The sequence below is a fragment of the Asterias rubens genome, chromosome 15 (assembly GCF_902459465.1).
Source record: "Asterias rubens chromosome 15, eAstRub1.3, whole genome shotgun sequence".
NCBI classification, from domain to species: domain Eukaryota; kingdom Metazoa; phylum Echinodermata; class Asteroidea; order Forcipulatida; family Asteriidae; genus Asterias; species Asterias rubens.
The window spans coordinates 7,213,285-7,233,949 of NC_047076.1; the positions used below are offsets into that span (position 1 = coordinate 7,213,285).

General features: G+C 38.0%; 2 protein-coding genes across 3 annotated transcripts in view; one reads left to right on the forward strand and one right to left on the reverse strand.

The window, feature by feature from the left end:
• Positions 1-5,184, forward strand: part of LOC117300111 — a 31,257-nt gene extending 26,073 nt beyond the window's left edge. The window contains exons 2-4 of the mRNA XM_033783807.1: positions 2,809-2,944; positions 4,375-4,518; positions 5,156-5,184. Of these exons, the coding sequence (XP_033639698.1) occupies positions 2,840-2,944; positions 4,375-4,518; positions 5,156-5,173 (267 nt within the window). The 5' untranslated portion in view covers positions 2,809-2,839 and the 3' untranslated portion in view covers positions 5,174-5,184. The remainder of the gene's footprint in view (positions 1-2,808; positions 2,945-4,374; positions 4,519-5,155) is intronic.
• Positions 5,185-17,792: 12,608 nt separating this feature from the next.
• The window catches only part of LOC117299855 (pre-mRNA-processing factor 40 homolog B-like), a 35,484-nt gene continuing 32,611 nt past the window's right edge, over positions 17,793-20,665 (reverse strand). For both annotated transcript variants that reach the window (XM_033783420.1, XM_033783421.1), the window contains exons 22-24: positions 19,988-20,152; positions 19,470-19,595; positions 17,793-18,067 (exon numbers count right to left, since the gene is read on the reverse strand). In XM_033783420.1, the coding sequence (XP_033639311.1) occupies positions 17,978-18,067; positions 19,470-19,595; positions 19,988-20,152 (381 nt within the window). In that variant the 3' untranslated portion in view covers positions 17,793-17,977. The remainder of the gene's footprint in view (positions 18,068-19,469; positions 19,596-19,987; positions 20,153-20,665) is intronic.

Here is a 20,665-nt window from a genome sequence, read left to right on the forward strand (position 1 = left end):
TCTTTGAAATGAAGAAAACTTGTGCATAATTTGTGTTCTGTTTTGGATACCACCAAACGTACGAAGCTTGGGTTAGAAATATTTAATGTTTTGTTGTTATGTGTCCCAAACAGGGGTGCGTTTGCGCGGCTGTCACCAGTAGCTGTTTGGGTCATTGGCTATTGATGAAGCATAGTACCGACCGCGAAAACGCACCCATAAAAACCCCCAATATAATTTATTTGGTTTAGGTTGATTCTACTTTTGTCTTTTGTACAGGGGGCAAAAATTTTCCTACGTCAAAGGTTGATTGTGGCGTTCCACTTTTGTGTCAACCAAAAAAGTGACATTCACAAAAACTTTGAACAAGGGTTGTAAAAATAGCCTCGTCCTGTATCCCAAGATGTATGGCCTTGATATTGTAACATTTGATCGAGCCATTCATTTAAATACATGTGGATACGCACGGAATGTCAAATAGGCTGGTGCCCTTGATGAATGAAACTTTGTGTTCATTATTCTAATTGTAATCCAGGGAAACCCATCAGGGACACGACTTATATGACCGTCAGTATGATCTAAAATCTCACAAAAAATGCCAAATACTCAACCATCCCCCGATCCATAATTTAATTAAAAATTTATCAATCCATGAACGAATATTGATATCGAGTCAAATTGAACAAATTAAAATCAATCGCAATTTTTTTTTTTTCCGACAGGGTAAAAAAAAAAAATCTACGAAAAAAAGAAAACATCGGTCACAGGCCCTTTTCGAAACTACGGCTCCGGCTTTGGATTCGGCTCAGGCTAGCTTGGCCCCGCAGTTGTTTTTACAATTTGCGCGTGCTTTGCGTACGTGCCCAGGGTTTCAGACGAGAGAACGGAGCCTGAAGCCGAATCCTAAGCCGAAGTAGTGGTTTCGAAAATTTACTTGTCTTCCATGTTATTTAGTATTCAAAATAACTTGTCCTCCATGTCATTTTGCATTTAACTAACTTGTCTTCCATGTTATTTAGTTTCAAACTAACTTGTCTTCCATGTTATTTAGTTTCAAAATAACTTGTCTTCCATGTAATTTAGTATTCAAAATAACTCGTCTTCTATGTCATTTTGCATTACACTAACTTGTCTTCCATGTTATTTAGTTTCAAACTAACTTGTCTTCCATGTTATTTAGTTTCAAAATAACTTGTCTTCCATGTAATTTAGTATTCAAAATAACTCGTCTTCTATGTCATTTTGCATTACACTAACTTGTCTTCCATGTTATTTAGTTTCAAATTAACTTGTCTTCAATGCTATTTAGTATTCAAAATAACATGTCATTTTGCATCAAACTAACTTGTCTTCCATGTTATTTAGTTTCAAATTAACTTGTCGTCAATGCTATTTAGTGTTTAAAATAACTTGTCTTCCATGTCATTTTGCATTAAACTAACGTGTTTTCCATGTCATTTAGTTTTTAGTTTCAAATTAACTTGTCAAAATAACATGTCATTTTGCATCAAACTAACTTGTCTACCATGTTATTTTGTATTCAAAATAACTTGTCTTCCATGTTATTTTGTATTCGAATAAACTTGTCTTCCATGTTATTTAGTATTCCAAATAACTTGTCTTCGACGTTATTTAGTTTTCAACTGAACATCAATCAGTTTGTATTCTCCTTGGATATGCCATTCTCCGTATCAACGGAGAGGGGGGGGGGGGGGGTGTACATGACTATGGGAATCCCCCAGTCAATACACGCCAAAGGTAATTTACTTCCACTTTGAAAGAAGACATGTCCATTTTCCCCCTCAAAAAAATTATAAGAGTTTTTCCATTTGAGTTCGGTAGAAAGGCCATTCTTCAGGGAAATCAGAAATATGTACTGTACATCGTGTAAAAAGCCAGACGGACGTTGGAGTACGTCTGATGGATAGAAGGTCCTTTGTGAGCACAAACGCGTACGTTCCATTGTGAGGGAGAAAGTAAAAGCATTTCATTTTGTTGTTTTCCCTGCATCGTAGTTTTGGACATCAATACAGCCGTATACACATTGCGTAAAGATCATCTTTTTACTTTACTTCAAGGAGTCCCACTTGGCCATTGGAGAGCTCCCTTAGTGATTATTGTTGCTTTAATTTAACATTTTGATTTCCCTCTTTCTGATTTGAAGGACACTTATGTTTTTTTTTGAAGAAAATGCCATATTATAAATGGATATGGACTTCCGAATATAGGTTCGTTGTAATATTTGCAACTTCAATGCAAATTGCTGTTAATATTGGTTGTGTGATGATGAAAGTGTGCGTCAAAGGTAAACTTAATCACCATGTTGCTTGTTTCATACGTAAGGACACTCGTTAAGGACACTCGCTATCGCGTCCGCAATAATATTATTGTTGAAGGTTTATGTTTTGTATTGTGTCTGTGTTGCTTAATGATTTCTCAACATTGTGCTCACACAGACTGATTGGGAAAAACTTAAATAAGCCCAACCAATACAACTATGGTTTTGTTTAATTTTTTGAGGTATTGATCAAAATACGCAATGTCATAAAAAAATTGATCCTTACAAAGATCAATATGACTTACAGATAAAAACACAAAGTCATGTGATGCGAGGTCAAAGGTGATTCTGTATACAGTATTTCACGAGCTTCAAAGTGTGACGTCAGATATTCAGGCTAAACTGGTTTTTGTATCGAAATTCTAAGTCGATTTGGCGAGTACGCGATTATTATCGTTAACTGGCATCTGGCACTTTTCAGCCACCGTACGCTTCTTGTTTTACGTTTATATCATTTTTGGTATCTTCTTTTAATTCTTGTTTATGCACAGGGGCAGAGTTCCGGCCAGAACCGTTGTGAGAATGAGGCCACATGTAGTTCTATTCGCTTGTCTAGCCGTGCCTTGCCTATTGCTGGCCCAGATAGTCAGCTGTGCCCCCGTTTACGATGGAAACAACCAGATTCAGGTAAGAGGAGTCGGGGTAAAGGACATAAAGCTCTTAGGCAAAAAGAGTTTGCATATTGTTTTGGCATCACCACATGATCCCGTGGTACCATCTGGAGTGCGTTTTGGCGACCCCAACCAGAAACATTGGTCATCGGAAAGCGTTTTCGCGTGTTTGGTTGAGCGCGGTGACGATGCTGTTCAACTTGTTGAGTTGGTTGGGCTTAGGTTGGGGTCGCCAAAACGCACCCCACGTGTTGTGTATTCTGTCGGTAATACTGCCATATCAAAAAATATTGTTATTTTACGGCTTGGGCTTTTTCAAAATTCGCCTCGGGTTGAACGCCGATCAAAATTACGATTTTTATGCAGGAACAAAAAAATTCCCCGCAAAAACATCTGAACCATGTAGACCTTGTCGCAAATTCTTGGTACGCGCGCTAGGCGTAAAATGAGAGGTGCATGCTGGTCTAGATAGTGATCATTTGATCGCTAAAGCTAGACCCGCATGCACCTCATTCAACAGTTAGCGCGTGCGCAATGGGTATTTGCGAAAAGGTTTAGTCAACACGACCCACTATACTTGAGAAACGTTCCTGTACTGGCTAGATCGCATGCTTATTGCCCTTCACCCGCCCTTAAAGGGACTTATGGGTTGGGGACAACTGGTCAAACACAGCATGCGTACATAGACGCACACCTGTGTCCACACAGAAACCAAGTGCAAAGAAATCAAAGACCCATTGGTCATCACCTTAGAATGTCGTATATTATAACCATCTACAATGGTGAAGCGACACCTCAAGTGAGAACGCTGACTGACTGAGATCATCTCAGTCTCTACACAGAGGCACAAAATGAGTATTCTTGTCTGTTGCCAAGTAAGGTTGTGTTTGAGAGAATTTTGTTCTCCGTATATCAGATAATCAGTGAAAGAGTAGAGCAATAGTCGATCGACGTTGCGTTTTCACGAAATCAAAAGAATCTGCAGCGCCACCAAGCGTCGACAATCATTTATCTTGTAAATACATAGTTAAATAATTTTAAAAAATTTGTGATTTTGTTTGTAAGTTTTAGTATTTTTTTATATAATGAATCCAACCGTATGTGATTGCAAATAAAATGAACCTTACCTTACCTATAAAAGGAAATAGTGGGTGCGTTCGTTTAGCTTACCTGGGTCGACCCCGGTGTGTGGCGGTTTTTTCTTCCAGGACAAACGTGGGTAATTATCTGCACACGTTCGTCCTGGGAAAAAAAAACCGTCACACACCGGGGTCGACCCAGGGGAGCTAAACGAACGCACCCAATACATTGGCCCTTTTATTGCCGGCGATTTTATTGCAGGCGATTCTTTCACGTATCGTCGACGAGGGTTTACACTCCTGCACTTTTGAATGTTCATTAGGACACTAATTAACATAAATCTAAATTAAATATTTCTCATTTCAGCCATTTGACACGGACGACTGGACGGGGGGCGACGCCCTCGGCGACCAAGACTTTATGATGGAGACCGAAAAGAGAGACAGACCGAATAGGCGCGAAGTTACATACTGTATGGACTGGATCCACAACACCTGGAGACCATGCAGGGTAATGAATATTCATTATAAGGAGGGGCTTATTAGCGGATGGGTCGGTGATTATGTAACAGTTGCCACGAAGACCCTATAGGGTAATAAATATTCATGAGAAGGCGGGACTTATTAATGCACGGGGCTGATGAATATGCAATAGTTTGGGGTCGCCCTCTCGGTATGCAAACTTTTGGTGAATTCAATTAATATGGAGTGGATCCACAACACATGGAGACCATGCAGGGTAATTTATATTCATGATAACAATGGTTAAATTAATGCACCGTTATGAATATGCAACAGTTTGGGGTTGCCCTCTTGGTATGTACAATGTAGATGAATTGAATGAACTTGGAGACCTGGAGACTATGCAGGGTAATGAATATTCATCAGAAGGGTCGGGCTCATTAATGCACTTGGGTGATGAATATTCAATAGTTTTGGGTTGCCCTAAAGACCAATGCAGGGTAATGAATCTTTGTGAGAAGGCGGGCCAATTAATGCACGGGAGATGAATATGCAACAGTTTGGGATTGCTCTTTCGGGATGTATGCAATTATTATTTGAATGAAAATCGAGTGAGTTGTATTGAGGAAGTCAGAAGTAATTATTTTCGGGAAATTAAAGACTCATATGTATCACTTCATTTTCAGGGAAGAAAAGCTGGCTAAATGATTCCATCCAAAATGGTAAGACAACAAAATAAAAGTGCATTGTATTCTACTTATAACATCTTTCTAGCCATATTCGTATCACAACAAACGGTTACAAACCGCTTTTTCATAGACCACCTTCGCCTTATAAAAGGCAACGTGTCCCTTTAAGAGTTGTACAGATTGCTGTAGTGCATGTTGCAGTGCAGGTTTCCCAAAACTTCAAAAAAAATCTACCACTTTCAATCTGAAATGCCAGATAAACCGACAAATTCAAGAAAACTATCAAAAGATATCTATTTCAACATCAACCAATTTATTGCATTACATGTGGCTTTCATTTCCATTAATGTTTCATTTAATTTATATATGTTCATTAATGAATGTTTATTGTATGCGCGCTATGATTTGGTTTACTAAGTATAGCGTCTTTGAATTGCCGTTTATTATGATGGGTTAGTTTATTTGATTGGAAATTGTACTGCTCTCCCCCTCCTGATTAATCTCATATGGTTTCTTCTTTCTTTGGCTATTAGATTGAATTCCAAATTGCAAATTTAAAGAGCACTAGAATTTATTGGTAACTACTCAAAATAATTGTTTATTAATAGCATCAAAACTAACTTGCTCCTAACGAGTAATGGAGAGCTACTGATAGTATAAAACAATGCGAGAAACGGCTCCCTTTAAAGTAACGTAGTTTTTGAGAAAGCGGTAATTTCTCACTCAAATACTTAAAGACTTCAGCTGAAGCCTGTTATTATGCATCTGAATTTGTTGGTTGAGTGGGAGACGTTTTAAGTGAAGTGCTGTTAAACAAACCTGAACATTTCAGAATCGTTCTTTTGCGAAAAAAAAAAAGTTGCTGGCAGTGTTCACTTCTTTATGGAACATCATATACCGCACACCTGTAGAAGTTTGAGATCGATCGGCCTTCTGGGTCACGAGAATCAGTGAAAACCGACTACAAATTTCGTATGACATCGATTAAAAATAAAATATAAAATAAAATAAAAAGCTCACTGAGCGATAAACTCGAAACGGGAGATTAGTTTTATTTATTTATCTTCAAATTTGACATTTCATATATAAATATTTCAAGGGATAATTTATACTATCCTAAAATCTCTAGAACGTAAGGTTTTATGGAAATCTGAGATCTTAGACAACTGTTTAAATAATTTTTATTGTACCTTTTTTATTTGCAAAAAGAAACAAAACAGCCACAACGACACAAAAACACAAGACCGGCAAACATGGACAAAGAACAAACAAAGCGAAAGAACATCTTGAGATTAAAGCCTATTATTATGTACAGTTTCGTCAACTCTTATCAAATGCAAGTCCTGCATTCTTTGTTTTCTTACAAATTCTGTAATGCTCCTTTTAATTAAACGGAAAATAGAAATACTACTGATTAAAAAATGTCAGATATTGAATCCCCACTCCGCAGTCCATGAAATTGAGCCGTTAAAAATCAATAACAAGTCAGGTCATCAAATAAACTACCTATATAGTCACGCTTATAATTTTATTTCTCATTTTCCTTTCCCAGAATTTCCGAAATGATGTCACCTGCTTTTCACGACTGCAAGACGGCGAGCCAGTTCCCGAATAGTCCATTTCTAATCGACAATCTCGATCTAAGTTCATTCACAAATCTAATTTTAGAAAAGGGGATCTAATAAAAAAAAATTGAGATATGGTGGACATAATTACTAGAGCACATATAATGGAGGTTTGCGGTCACACCATGTGTAAATAATATTATCTCTTTTTGAGAGTACTATATGTTAAATTTGCATCGGGTATAGTTTTGTTTAGTTTTTACCCATACCTACACCGATTTGTGTTAGCACACTGTATTTTCAGTACTTTCCAGAGTCATGCAAAACAAATTCACACAGGCATATTACTCGGGTGGGCTTCAAACCCACGACCCTTGCGATTCTAGAGCAGTGTCTTTACCAACTAGACTACCAAGGTTGTCCGGTAGCTAGTAACTATTTTTGATAGTGTTGGTTCTGAAAAGAACCGGTGGTTAACGACTCGACGTTTCGATCAGTATGCTCTGATTGTCTTCAGGACATCTATTTCAGCATTATCCTGAAGACGATCAGAGCATACTGATCGAAACGTTGATTTGTTTACCATCGGCTCTTTTCAAAACCAACATTCTCAAAAAGAGATATTCACATGGTGTTAATACCGCACAGCTCTCTTATACTTTAACCATGCAAAGTTTGAAATCTCACTTTAATATAGGGCACTATGGTTTGGGTAAACTTTTCTGTATGCATCCTAAATAAACAGTGCACTATTTAATGTGTCCGCCATACCTCAACGAGGCTGGTGGCATTTTATCATTTCTTTCAGTCTGGTAAATTATTAATCCGTTTTTGATTTCATAATATCAAAATTTTGCGTGTCGGCAATTAATACGGACATTAATTTTCCCGTCAATTTGCCGATGCACTACAAACAAATGTTTTCCGTTTTACGTAGGAAGTGCATACAGCATTTGTATGTACAAAAGTTCACTCAAATAGCATTTAATCATACAAGATATACACCATAGATAACTTTTTTCCACTTGTGCGGCTTCATGAACTGTACCGAGGGGCAATTTTCAGAGCAATTTATAACAATTTCCCCCGATCTTGAAAAGCTGCAAAGCAAATTTGCTGTTAAAACACATACGAATGTCGCTTCGTACGAGTTGTTTCCACGGACAATTTTGGTTGAACGTCTCTTTACTTGGATAACAGGTGTAAGTTGTCGGACAAAAAAGTTGTGCATTGTCAGCCTCTTTCTTTATTAATCCCGTAACAGCTAGCCATGGTATATCTCGCGGGGAACCCTGGTAATCTCACGGGACAAAGACTTCCCTGAAATTTACTAACCGTCCAGGGTCCAATTTCATAGAGCTTCTAAGCACAAAAACTTGCTTAGCATGAAATTTCTTCCTTGATAAAAACAAGATTACCAACCAAATTTCTACGTGATTTTCAGGATAAGCAATCAACAGCTGAATACCAGTAACAAGCAATATGCAACGAATGGAAATTTAGTTGGTAATCCTGTTTTTATCAAGGAAGATATTTCATGCTAAGCAAATGTTCGTGCTTAGCAGCTCTATGAAATTGGGCCCTGCTTGGGAGTAGGGTAAGGGAGGAAACACCCCGGGGTTAGAATATTGTAATGTATGGTCGTTTTACCTGAGTAATTGCATAAAAAACGAACATGGGTAAGAGGTACAATCCCGGGAATTGCTTGAGTCTTTCCCCTGGGTTTAGCAGTGTGAACGGTGCTATAGAAAAACACAATATGGCTTTTAGTTCATGTGAACACTCATATTTTGATTTATGTTTATATCACAGTAATGTCTTATTTTGCTTTTGGTTTAATATTCTGCTGTAGTTTAACATTCAATAAAAGGCATTAAAAATCGCCAGAGAAATGTTTAATGAAATGATTTTTTTCTGATTAAGTTTGGTTCACTCATAGTAGACCTCTCGCATATGACGTCATGGGCTCGCAACGCGCCCTCAGCGAGGTCAAAGAAAGAGCACTCGTTGGTTGGCATGCAGTTGCGTGTGGCAAGTAATAGGCCCCAAACCATTTCGACGTCACACACTAGGAGTCTCGTGAAACGCCGATACCGGCTTTTAGAAAATGTCAATTTCGTGTCTGATGTACCTTTGACCTGGCACGTCACGTCTGGTGCCACTATGTGTGTCTATCCATTGAAACCATAAAGACAGATGAAGACAGGGGACCAGTGGAGTACGTGTGCGCCCGCAACGGTGGCGGCACATGCAAGGTGTTTTTATGCACAGATACACTTTGAAAATGTAATAACAGAGAGATATATATTAAAGATCATAACACCACATTGACGTATACAACAACAAGTTATGTCGGGTTGACCCATTTATTGTGAATGAAGTGGAACATTTTGGGTGCGGTTTACCCATTGCGGATTGTTTTGGGTGCGTTCGTTTAGCTTCCCTGGGTCGACCCCGGTCTGCCCCCGGTGCGTTCGAATAGCTTTGACGTCATTTCAGGGGCTCACCCGGGTCAGCCACCAGTGCCCTGCTTGCGGAGTGTGTCACTTGGGGGTGACCCGAGGTGCATGGCGTCACAACGAGAGGGCGAGTGTGATCGTTCGCTTAGCTCTTGTCAGGGGCTCACCCGAGTGAGCACCGCGCGGGGTCGACACAGGGAAGCTAATCGAACGCACCCATAGATAGTTCCCACCAACCTCGTTCTCAATGGTGTACGATCTCACTGCGCCATTTTTACGCACAACGAACGGCAATCGCCCAATGATTTGCCTCCTTGGGCCTTTTTTAGTGAGGGCGTTTTTTGAGAGTGTGACGTCATATGCAGGGGAATCTACAGCTTCTGGTACTGGTTTTAAACTAATGACTTCAAGTTACGAACAATAATATTAAGTTATACTGTATGATAATTCAAATGGAATTATTGTGTTAATAGCAGTTAATTAAAATGCACTTTCAATGAAAAAAAGTGTGGAATAATATTGATTTATTGCCTAACCTTACTTTAAATGGGAATTTTTTTTTTTACATAAAGATCAACAAATCTAAATTTTGAGTCCGAGGCCTTTACCCAATATAATCCCTGTCGGGAATGCCATTATAGACTTTTATCAAGCTGTCACCATCTTGGTCATGTTCCCAGTTTCCAAACTGGGCAAACATGGCACCAGACTATTATTTCGTCCAGCCTAAGTTTGGTTACAATGAGTTGGAATGGAGTAAAATCAAGATGGCCACACCGTAATAAAGTTCTGTAAGTGAAGGGGACAACAAATTTTTGATTTCAAAAAGTTCGAATTAAAGGTGAGTCATAGTTTAGATTTTTGGGTCAACTTTTTATGATGTGTGGGTAAAAATTTACAAAAAATGTATACGTGTATTCAAATGAGACATTGAGAAAAGTTAGAGTGATCAATCACAGTCGAGAATTTCCAAAACAAAACAAAACAAAGGTTGGCAACAGGGCCTAATTTCATGGCCCTGCTTACCGCCGAATTCTGCGCTTACGATCACGATTCCCCGCTTACGTGTCGGCGCTGGCCTTGTAAGAGTAGAATACCTAGTATTACGTAGTGTACGCACGTGCAGAAGCCAAAATGCGCCTCTAACCCGTGAAATATGCTTAGAGGTAAGCACCAAATTCCCTGCTTCCGTAAGCGCTGATTCTGTGCTTACGGTAAGCAGAACCATGAAATATGGCCCTGTTGCTTTCTCTCGCGCAGATCAAAGCTAAGTGACCTTTCTCTTAATTTGAGACCCCTTTATTATAAATTTCTTTAATGGCACTTCATTGGTAATGCAGTCAGAGAGAATTTGATTTGATATTACAAATGACGTAGATTGAATTCAATTATCAAGCTGTTAAAACTTGATGGTTCCGAGTGAAGCAGTTTGTGGGCATTTCGTAAATAAAATTAAATAAACAAAACAAAAAAAGTGACAAGGAGATTTAAGCCGCGCGCTTTTGAGCACACAATGACAGACTACCAGCCGCTGTACTATAAGCAGAGGTTGTGTTAAACTGGTCCCCTGTCTTTATCCGTGAGGATAAGGAAAGGTGGTGGCATTATGTATACACATGTACGTCAGTTTTAACTGTGAATCTCCCAAATCATCATAATGCCAGGTGAAATGATGCGAGGCCAAAGGATGAAACACACTGCTATTGAAGACACAAGACCAGTCTTCCCACCTGGTGTATCTCAACATTTGCATAAAATAACAACCTGTGAAAATTTGAGCTCACTTGGTCGTCGAAGTTGAGAGATAATAAAGGAAGAAAAACACCCTTGTCACAGGAAGTTGTGTGCTTTCAGATGCTTGATTTCGGGGCCTCAAATTTTAAATCTGAGGTCTCGAAATCAAAATCGAATATTTTAGTGGGAAATTACTTCTTTCTCGAAAACTACATTACTTCAGAGGGAGCCGTTTCTCACAATGTTTTATACTATCAACAGCTCCCCACTACTCGTTACCAAGTAGGGTTTTAAACTAATAATTATTTGAAGTTATTACCAATAGTGCCCAGTGCCTTTATAAGGGGCAGCCCACTTAGCAGAAAATGCCCGCTTACCGGTCTATTGAAATTGGGTCATGTTGGAGTTGGAGACAAGGGCAATTTCATAATCGAAAATCCCCACAGGGTGGGAAGTAATGCCGCTCCTATCATGTGCACCGGCAACTTGATTAAATCTCAGTTAAATTGTCACGAATGGGAACAGGGTCAACGCACTTCTAAAAGCTTAAAGCGGAGTGCACCTATTAGTAATTGTCAAAAATCAGTATTCTCAATTGGTGTATCTCAACATAATATGCACAAAATTCGGCCCAATTTGCCAACGAAGTTTCAGAAACAAAAGAATGAATGGAAAAAAAAACGAAAAAAAAAGGATTAAAACACCATTGTTGCACAAAAATGTGTTTGCTTTCAGATGCCTATAAAAAAGGCTTCATGTCTGAAGTCTTGAGTGAGAAATTACCTCTTTCTCTAAAACTACGTTACTTCAGAAGGCCGTTTCTCACTATGTTTTACACTATCAACAATAAGTCACGGCTTCACTTTGCTCGTCACAGAGTATTTTTTTTACCAGTATACTGAAGTATATATTTTGAGTAATTACCAAACGTGTCCAGTGCCTTTAGTAATAATAATAACAACAGCATATAGACCTTTAATTATCACGGTGCGGCCATCTTGAATTACTCTCATTTCAATGCATTGACGATACCAACCGAGGCTGGAAGAACGAAATAGTCTGGTTCCTATTTTCAAAATGATTATTGGCATTCATTGTTGTTATTGGATACAAGGAACGTGACCAAGATGGAGGCAGCAAGATAAATGCATAATAGCACATCACCCTGAACACACACACTATCATGATGGGGTGGATTTACCACACTTATCTCTACACAGTGAGTGGGTCACCATCGAGCATCAAGGGTCTGGCATCCTGTGTCCTTATTCTAATTGCACTGAATCCTAATTCAGGTGACCAATATAGTTAGTTGTCTGTTTGCTTGGGATGGGGGGTGGGGCAACATCACTTCACTTACTACAATGTATTTCATAGCTGACTTGATCTTCTCTTTTTCTAATACAAGTCTAATTGTATCGCTTATTTTTTACATGAATTGTGCTTGAGGGGTCTCATTTTCAAATCACGCGACAAAAAGGCAAAAAGACTTCAAACGAGAGACTATAGAAATTTGAAGTAAACACTTCGTCCGTAAGCCGGAAGACACGAACCATTATAATATGAACATATTCTTGTAATGAAACAAAGGTTGCCTCATTTAACTTAATAATAATAATAGGTTAAACACTTTGGTTCACAATAAGCCCGAGGTAGTTACCTAGAAATATATTACCTGCTATATGTTGACCCATACTCTTTCCACGGTTAGTATGGGTTCTTTTTCGTGCACCAATAAAGGAATGTAAAGCTCATATCAGTGTCGACCCTGCATCAGAGAAAGGCTCGTCTGGAGTTGTAGAAAATCATCAGAAACGTGTGTAGACCAGAGAGATCAGAAAGGTGTACAAATCAGAAAGATCAGAGACGTGTACAGCTCCGAAAGGTATAAAGATCACAAAGATCAGAAACGTGTACAGATCACAAAGATCAGAAACGTGTACAAATCAGAATAATCAAAAAGGTGAACAGATCAGAATGGTATACAGTTCCGAAAGGTATACAGATCAGAAAGGCGAGCAGATCAGTAAGGTGTACAGATCAAAAAGGTGTACAAATCAGAAAGGTGTACAGGTCAGAAAGGTGTACAGATAACAAAGATCAGAAACGTGTACAGATCAGAAAGGTATACAGATCCGAAAGGTGTACGGATCAGAAAGGTACAGATCAGAAACGTGTACAGATCAGAAAGGTATACAGATTCGAAAGGTGTATAGATCAAAAAGGTATACAGATCAGAAAGGTGTACAGATCAGAAAGGTGTACAGATCAGAAAGGTGTACAGATCAGAAAGGTGTACAGATCAGAAAGGTTCACAGATCAGAAAGGTGTACAGATCAGAAAGGTAAACAGATCAGAAAGGTGTACAGATCAGAAAGGTGTACAGATCAGAAAGGTATACAGATCAGAAAGGTGTACAGATCAGAAAGGTGTACAGATCAGAAAGGTGTACAGATCAGAAAGGTGTACAGATCAGAAAGGTGTACAGATCAGAAAGGTGTACAGATCAGAAAGGTTCACAGATCAGAAAGGTGTACAGATCAGAAAGGTAAACAGATCAGAAAGGTGTACAGATCAGAAAGGTATACAGATCAGAAAGGTGTACAGATCAGAAAGGTGTACAGATCAGAATGATCAGAAGTGTACACTTCAGAAACTTGTACAAATCGGAATTTTGTACTGTCGTCCAAAATGCAACGTTTCCTACACTACAAAAACGATGATTGGCAAACAAAAGGTTGAAATAATTTTAGTCAATATTCCCTCGGCGTCACTCCATATGGTGAAGTCGTACCTTTTTCCAGCGGGCAATTCAATTTGGTTCGTCCCACAGGTTGTCACAAAAGACAGTGAGGTGGCTAGTTTGATATCTGATTAATTTTCCTATTGACTTTTTGGTCACAGTAAAAAAAGAAGATGATCGCAGTGACATATTGACAAGTCGTCTAGGGATCTGAGATTAATTTGACGAATTGTCCTATTCCTAGAAGGGCGAGTGTGGGGTTATTTTTGTATTTTTTTTCTACTCGCTACAAAAAAATCTGGTAATAAACTAGATGATCAAATGTACATTTTTGATATCTTGTCTTGGGGTAAACTAATCTCAAAATTGTTAAATCCCTGAAGGGAGAGCTGTGAAGGCCGAACCATATGCTTGGTAATTATTTTTGTCCCAACTGTCAAGATACTCGGAAATGAGCTCTCCCGGCTATATTTAACAACACTGTGGGCTTACAACACATCTGTGTCGGGAATTTGGGAACAAACAAGGGATTGAACAAAGGAAACGAATGGCTCTTGACAGCAGGCGTGTGAGTAACTATTCATGGAAAAGATGACAAGAGAGAACAGGGCCAAATTTCATAGAGCTGCTAAGCACACAAATTTGCTTAGCATGAAATTTTTGCCATGATAACAACAGGATAACCAACCAAATTTTCACGTCATCTTCAAGATAAGCAAACAACAGCTGAATACCAGTTAAAGCAATATGATACAAATGGAAATTTGGTTGGTAATCCTCTTTTCATCAAGGAAGAAATTTCATGCTAATTTTTGTTGCTTAGCAGCTCTATGAAATTGGGCCCTTGGCAAGAAAAAAGGAGGAAAAGACAACATTCGTAGACTTGTGTACACAGGGAGCTGTTTCTCACAACGTTTTACACTATCAATGTCCAGCTTTCCATTGCTCGTTACCAAGTTAAGGTTTTATGCTATTAATTATCTTGAGTAGTTACCAATTGTGTCCAGAGATGTTTAGGCACTTCGTAATGAAATCACGGTGTTAAAAAAAAAGAACTCTTGAGAAAATGGGATGCCATCCTGTTCTCGTATCCATCCACGATACGTCTGAGTGTTTAGAGAGAGTAAGCACTCGATGGCTGTCACATAGTGAGGATTTTAACATGGAGTTTTCTTGACCTTGCTCCTAGTTTCATGCACAATCTCTTGCTGGTGCTTGATGAGTGAAAGCATGAATAGAAGGCAGTGGACACTATTGGTAAATACTCAAAATATTATTAGCATAAAACCTTACTCTGTAACGAGTAATGGGGAGAGGTTGATATTGTGAGAAACGGCTCCCTCTGAAGTGACGTAGTTTTAGAGAAAGAAGTAATTTTCCACTAAAAATATTTCAATAATAGATTCGGGCCTGAAGCTTTTATCAGACAGCTAAAAGCACACAAATTCAATGGTGCTTTTTCCATCAATGTTTTCCTGCAACTTCGATGATGACGAATTGATCAATTTATTTTTACAGATTTGTTATTTTTTGCATAGAGTATTAATACTATATGTATATTTTGTCTTTGACATTTACCAAAGGTGTTAGATGCCTTTAATTGTACGTTATAACCCCGTTTCATATTCGGCACGCAGGGGGAACTTGTTACTCCCTTTAAACTTGCCTTTTTTTTATGAGGCAATTTTGCAACATGACTGCGCTCAGATTATTTATTAAAACGACTGGTTTGTTTAATCTTCTCTTGCTTTTGCCGGTTTTTTTTCTGGACCACAATGGAAATAAGTGCAAGTAATTGCCCTTTTTTGCAGCTTTCCTTTGATAATTTTGTGCATTTTTGTTTATATACATATTGGTTTACTTAATACTACTGTTTAACCTCCTGATGTCGTTAATGCATGTTCTTTATGTATTTTATCCAAATAAATTCAATCAATCAATCAAGCAAGCAAGCAATCAATCAATCAATCAACCAATCAATCAATTACTTCTCATAAACCGGTTCACGTTATACACCAAAACAAAGCTTACATGTATACCTAAATTTGTATCAAAATTTCTACGTTCAACAAGGCTTTGGCAACTTTTTGATGTACTATTTCATTCATTTTATCGGTTATGTAGTAGGCCGAGTTATAAACAAATTTAAAAACATGGAAAATCCTCTCTTGATGTTTCATGTTTTTTTCTGTATAGTTCATTAGTCTACTAACAATAATCTTGTTAAATCTATATCATGAAAAAATAAAAAAAAATAAAAAAGATCCACCATGAATCAATAATTGGCTTATAAATACAATCACAAAGTTTATCAACAGTACAGAGGGTCTCCAAAAAACAACAACCCATACACCAAGAAGATTATACAGAAGTAATCAGTTTAAGATGTAAGGGGGGAACCCTATACACGAAACAGCCACTTAGCAAGTTAGGGACTAAAAACCCAACCAAATTGAAAGGCCACTGTCCGGGTTGGGATTCGAACCGTGGTCCACAGAGGTGAAAAAGCAGCGAAAGAAACCACTTAGGAAACCTGGGGTGGATTTCACAAAGAGTAAAGACTAGTCTCATCTTGAGTTAGGACGAGTGGAAACCTGGGGTCGATTTCACAAAGAGTTAAGACTAGTCTTATCTTGAGTTAGGAAGAGTTACTCTCCTAGGACTAGTCCTAAGTTAGGGCTAGTCCTAACTCTTTGTGAAATCCACCCCTGATCTAATAAAGACGAGTTGTGTTGCTGAATTGTATGCTCCCTTAAAAAAAAAAACCTTCAAGATGATTTCTGTGTTTGCTTGTTACAAGCCCGTGGGCAATACAAATACAGTAAAACAAATAAAATAAATGACATCAGGGAAAACTGGCACAAACAATGAAAAGGGTAAATCAACTTCATTGCACAGTCCAAACAAATCTATGACGTACGCAATAGTCTAAACACACAACTAATGAACTCACTCGAATAAACACCAACAGAAATGAGTCACAAAATTCATTGAACTTTATTATTCAAAATTCTACCCACAATATTTAAAAAAAAAAAAGAACAAGAAGGGAAAAAAACAAAAGTAAAAAATAATCATTTTCTGGCTATACAATGAAACCCTAAAATGATTGAATAATTTCAAAACTTTAAGGAAGAGCAACGAAGAATAATTTCTAAGCAGAATAGAATCCAATGCTAATATTGTATAGTAATAGCTGCACATATATTTGGAAAGATTCTTCAGTAGTTCAGCCATCTTGCCTCCGTCCATTTAAAAAAAAAGTCTAGACCAACCAGTGGCAATCCCCAGCCGCATCCTTAAGCAAGACATTTACCATTGCTTCGTCCTTCGGATGGGACGTAAAGCTGTTGATCCCATGTGTTATGTAACACATGTAAAAGAACCAAGTGCAACAATACAGTAGATGTTAAATTTTCATCACGATAAAAAATATTTATTTTGTTTTTAACCCTAAGTCTGCAAGGTTTTCATGTCACAACCACAGCTATTGCAGCAATCTCACCCCCCAGACATAAAGATTCATATGGAAAACATGAACAAAGTTGCTGAACTTCTTCTCTGGATGTCTAAGGGTTCGAGTCCATCCTCCACCATTCCCCCCAAAACACTTGTCCTGGTATAGATGATGTGACCTCTGACGTCACACGAAAACCATAACATGATTCGCGCGCATACCGCCGGGCAAAACCTTTGTGTTTTGGCAGCCAGCTAGAAAAGTGTATGCAATCTTACCATGACTACGTGTCTTTTTGCCCGTCGAAACATGACGTATACAGTGTTTTGTCAACAGAGGGCAGTTTGAATGTGAATGTAGGTCACATCGTGAGGCTTAAAAGCTTAAAAGTGAGGCTTAAAGGAACATACAGAGTTGACATTTTTTTTCATTCTAAGATCACAGATTTACATAAAACTTACACGGTCTAATGATGATGAAAGTAGAAAACATCCCTTTAAATATTTCTGTCTTCAATTTCCCACTTGAAGTTTACTGTTCAGTGAGCGTTTTATTCATTTTGTTTTTAATCGATGTCATGCCAAATTTGTAATCAGTTTTAACTATTCTCTCGTGACCCAGATGGCTGATCGATCTCAAACTTCTACAGGTCTGTCAGTGTTTGTATATGGTGGATTACATACATGTAAAGTGCTTACACTGCCAGCAACTGTTTAATGAGCAAAAACCAATTCTGTAATGTTCCTTTAAGCCAGGTTTGTCTAACAGCACTTCCCTTAAAACAAACAAATTCAATCGCTGATATACAAAAAGAGTCGCTACTCACTAAATTGGTTGGTCACCTTTGACCTTGCTTGACCTTTAACCTTCAGCGAGTTGTTCGAGGAGAGCCCGCCGTTGTTTTTCCAGCTCCCCTTCACTCAGATCGCTCTCTGACGTGTCCCAACCAGTCTGTACAAACAGTGAGAAGGACATTAATATTCATAAAGGGCGAATATTCATGAGTGACTATTTTCATATAATTATATTTTTATTACTATTCCTACTATTAATTTTAATAAAAATTAAACTTTGCAGCCAAAAGTCAGAATTACGTTTAAGCTACAATATAAAATAACATTCAAACATCAAAGAGTAAAATCCTAGAGCAAAATTACAATCTTGAGACTTTAAAAATAGTGGTTAAAAATAATTTTTTTAACCGTTTAGAAAATACACAACAAACTGTAAGAAGATAAACAATATTGTCAGGTAATATACCAGAAGGGAAACTGACTAGGTAAGTTTTAAATAGTTCACATTAGTCTGATATTCATTGCCTTGTTATTGCTTTGGCAGAGTTTTCAACCACTGTTTTTTAGTTGGTGAAAAAGGTAACACCTTCCCAGAAAAGCGGTTGGCAAAATTTCACAAACGTGTGCAAACGCTGTGTACACTTAAAGGACTTGGGTACTTTTTCAAAATGTCCATAGATTTACATTAAACTTACAGGGTTTGAAGATAAAAATAGTGGAAAGCTTCCCTTAAAATATAACTTACTGAGGTGCTGTAGTTTTTGAGAAATGAGTAAAATAATTGTCATGAAAACACGTTTGTAAATGATTAAAATTATTTTCATGACATTGTTTTACTCATTTCCCCAAAACTACAGCACCTCAGCACGTAATATTTTCAGGGAAGCTTTCTACTATCGTCATCTTCAAACTGTGTAAGTTTAGTGTAAATCTGTGGACATTGTGTTTTTTGTCCTACAAAGACCCTTTAATGCAATCATTGCTGACAAAAAAAGTCTGAAACTGGGCTCAAAGTTTTGATGAAATTATCTTCTAAGGTTCGTGAAAATTAAGGCTTTTCCACCTTTTGGTAACCCCTGGGGTAAAGCGCAGTTCACACTTCAAGGGAATGCGAAGCAAATTTTTGGCTCAACTCCTGCGAATTATTCGTAGAGAATTTGTGACCACAAAACTTGTATCGCATTCTCATTTGCAGGAAGTATGAACCGGGCTTTATTGATTTAGAGGAGCTTTTTCGGCGACTAGAGAAGTAGTTCAAAGAGCAATATTTCATTATGTGGAAAAAATAACATCTAATTTTCTTCACCAGGCCGACATAAAAAGTCTGAATTCACAGAAAAGTGAGAAAATAGAATTAGCTGTTGCAAACTGCTTACCAACCAAAAAGGACCTATTTTATAAATGCCCAAAAAATAGTCAAATGCCTGACTTTTGGACCCTAGCAGGGTCTTTCCCTTCAAACAAAAGTCTGCAACATTTCATCCCTGGTTGTAAGGCCTGAGGTGGGGTGCACCCCTGGCCCTGGGAGGGAGGAATAATGAAGAGGAAGGATCCCTTACCTTCTCCTTCTTGGGTGTGTCTCCTGCTCGAGATGGAGTGACCGTCTTACGAGGAGCGGGAGCTGCAGAAGCTTTGGGCGGATGATGAGGAACTTCTTTAACGTCAGAATCTGATCCCGACGAGGGCTGAATTAAAGACGAGAATAGAATAACATGGATTATGAAATATTATTGCAGTTTCAACCTTACTGGTAGGGTCCCGGATTGGTTAATACTCCAATTCTTTACGACTGTTAAAAGTTCACTTGGTAAGTAGCCATCAGGCCTTGTGATATTAGACAAATTCACAAAAAAATATTTCAACACTAATTTAAAAATTAGCAGAAAGGATTTCAGTTTGTGGAAAGTTTTTTTTACAGATTTGCATTTCAGTTGACTGTAATTAAATTGTGGTATTGTGGTAATGCAATCAATTTATTAGTGAACAATTTCAAGCGAACAATCCAGAAGACATTTTCATCTCGTTGATCTTTCCTTGGTTCGCCTCAAACAGCGCCCTCTTGTGTTCGTCTACTCACCGATCGTCTACGCTTGCTCTTCTTGGTCTTCTTTTTGTGTTTTTTGGAGATGGATCGTTTACTGCTGAGGTCCGATTCGTAAGATGAGTCCGAGGGTGTGGGTGATCGGGATCGCTTCTTCTTCTTGGAGCGTCGCTTTGATCGCTCCTCTTCCGACTCAGACATCTGAAGAACAAATAAACAATAAACAAATAAATAACAATAAACAAATAATGAGGAGAGGTTTGCGGCACCATCTCTTTTGAGTTCTGAAAAGAACCGATTGATGAAAACTCAAAAACCAACAACTACTCAAAAGGGATTTTCACATGGTTTTATCTCAAACCTCACCATGTTAAGGCTTCAAATTCTACTTACAAACAACACATAAATAAACAAATAATATACAAATAAATGAACAAGAACTAACAAATAAGTATAGACAAATAAATAAGGGGATATCCCCTACCCCATCCAATGGATGTTCCAAGAATAACACAATAATAATAAATACATTTATATTGTGCCTTCTTCTGTCAAGGATGTACAACCAAAAAGGTACAGCAAAGTAGAACAAAATTCCATACAGATACAAATTACATCGTAGTAAAGTAGTTCAAAAAGCTTCAAACTACATACCAAAAACTTAAAAGCATTTTAAAATTAAGATGTTTAAAGGCACTGTACACGTTTGGTAAT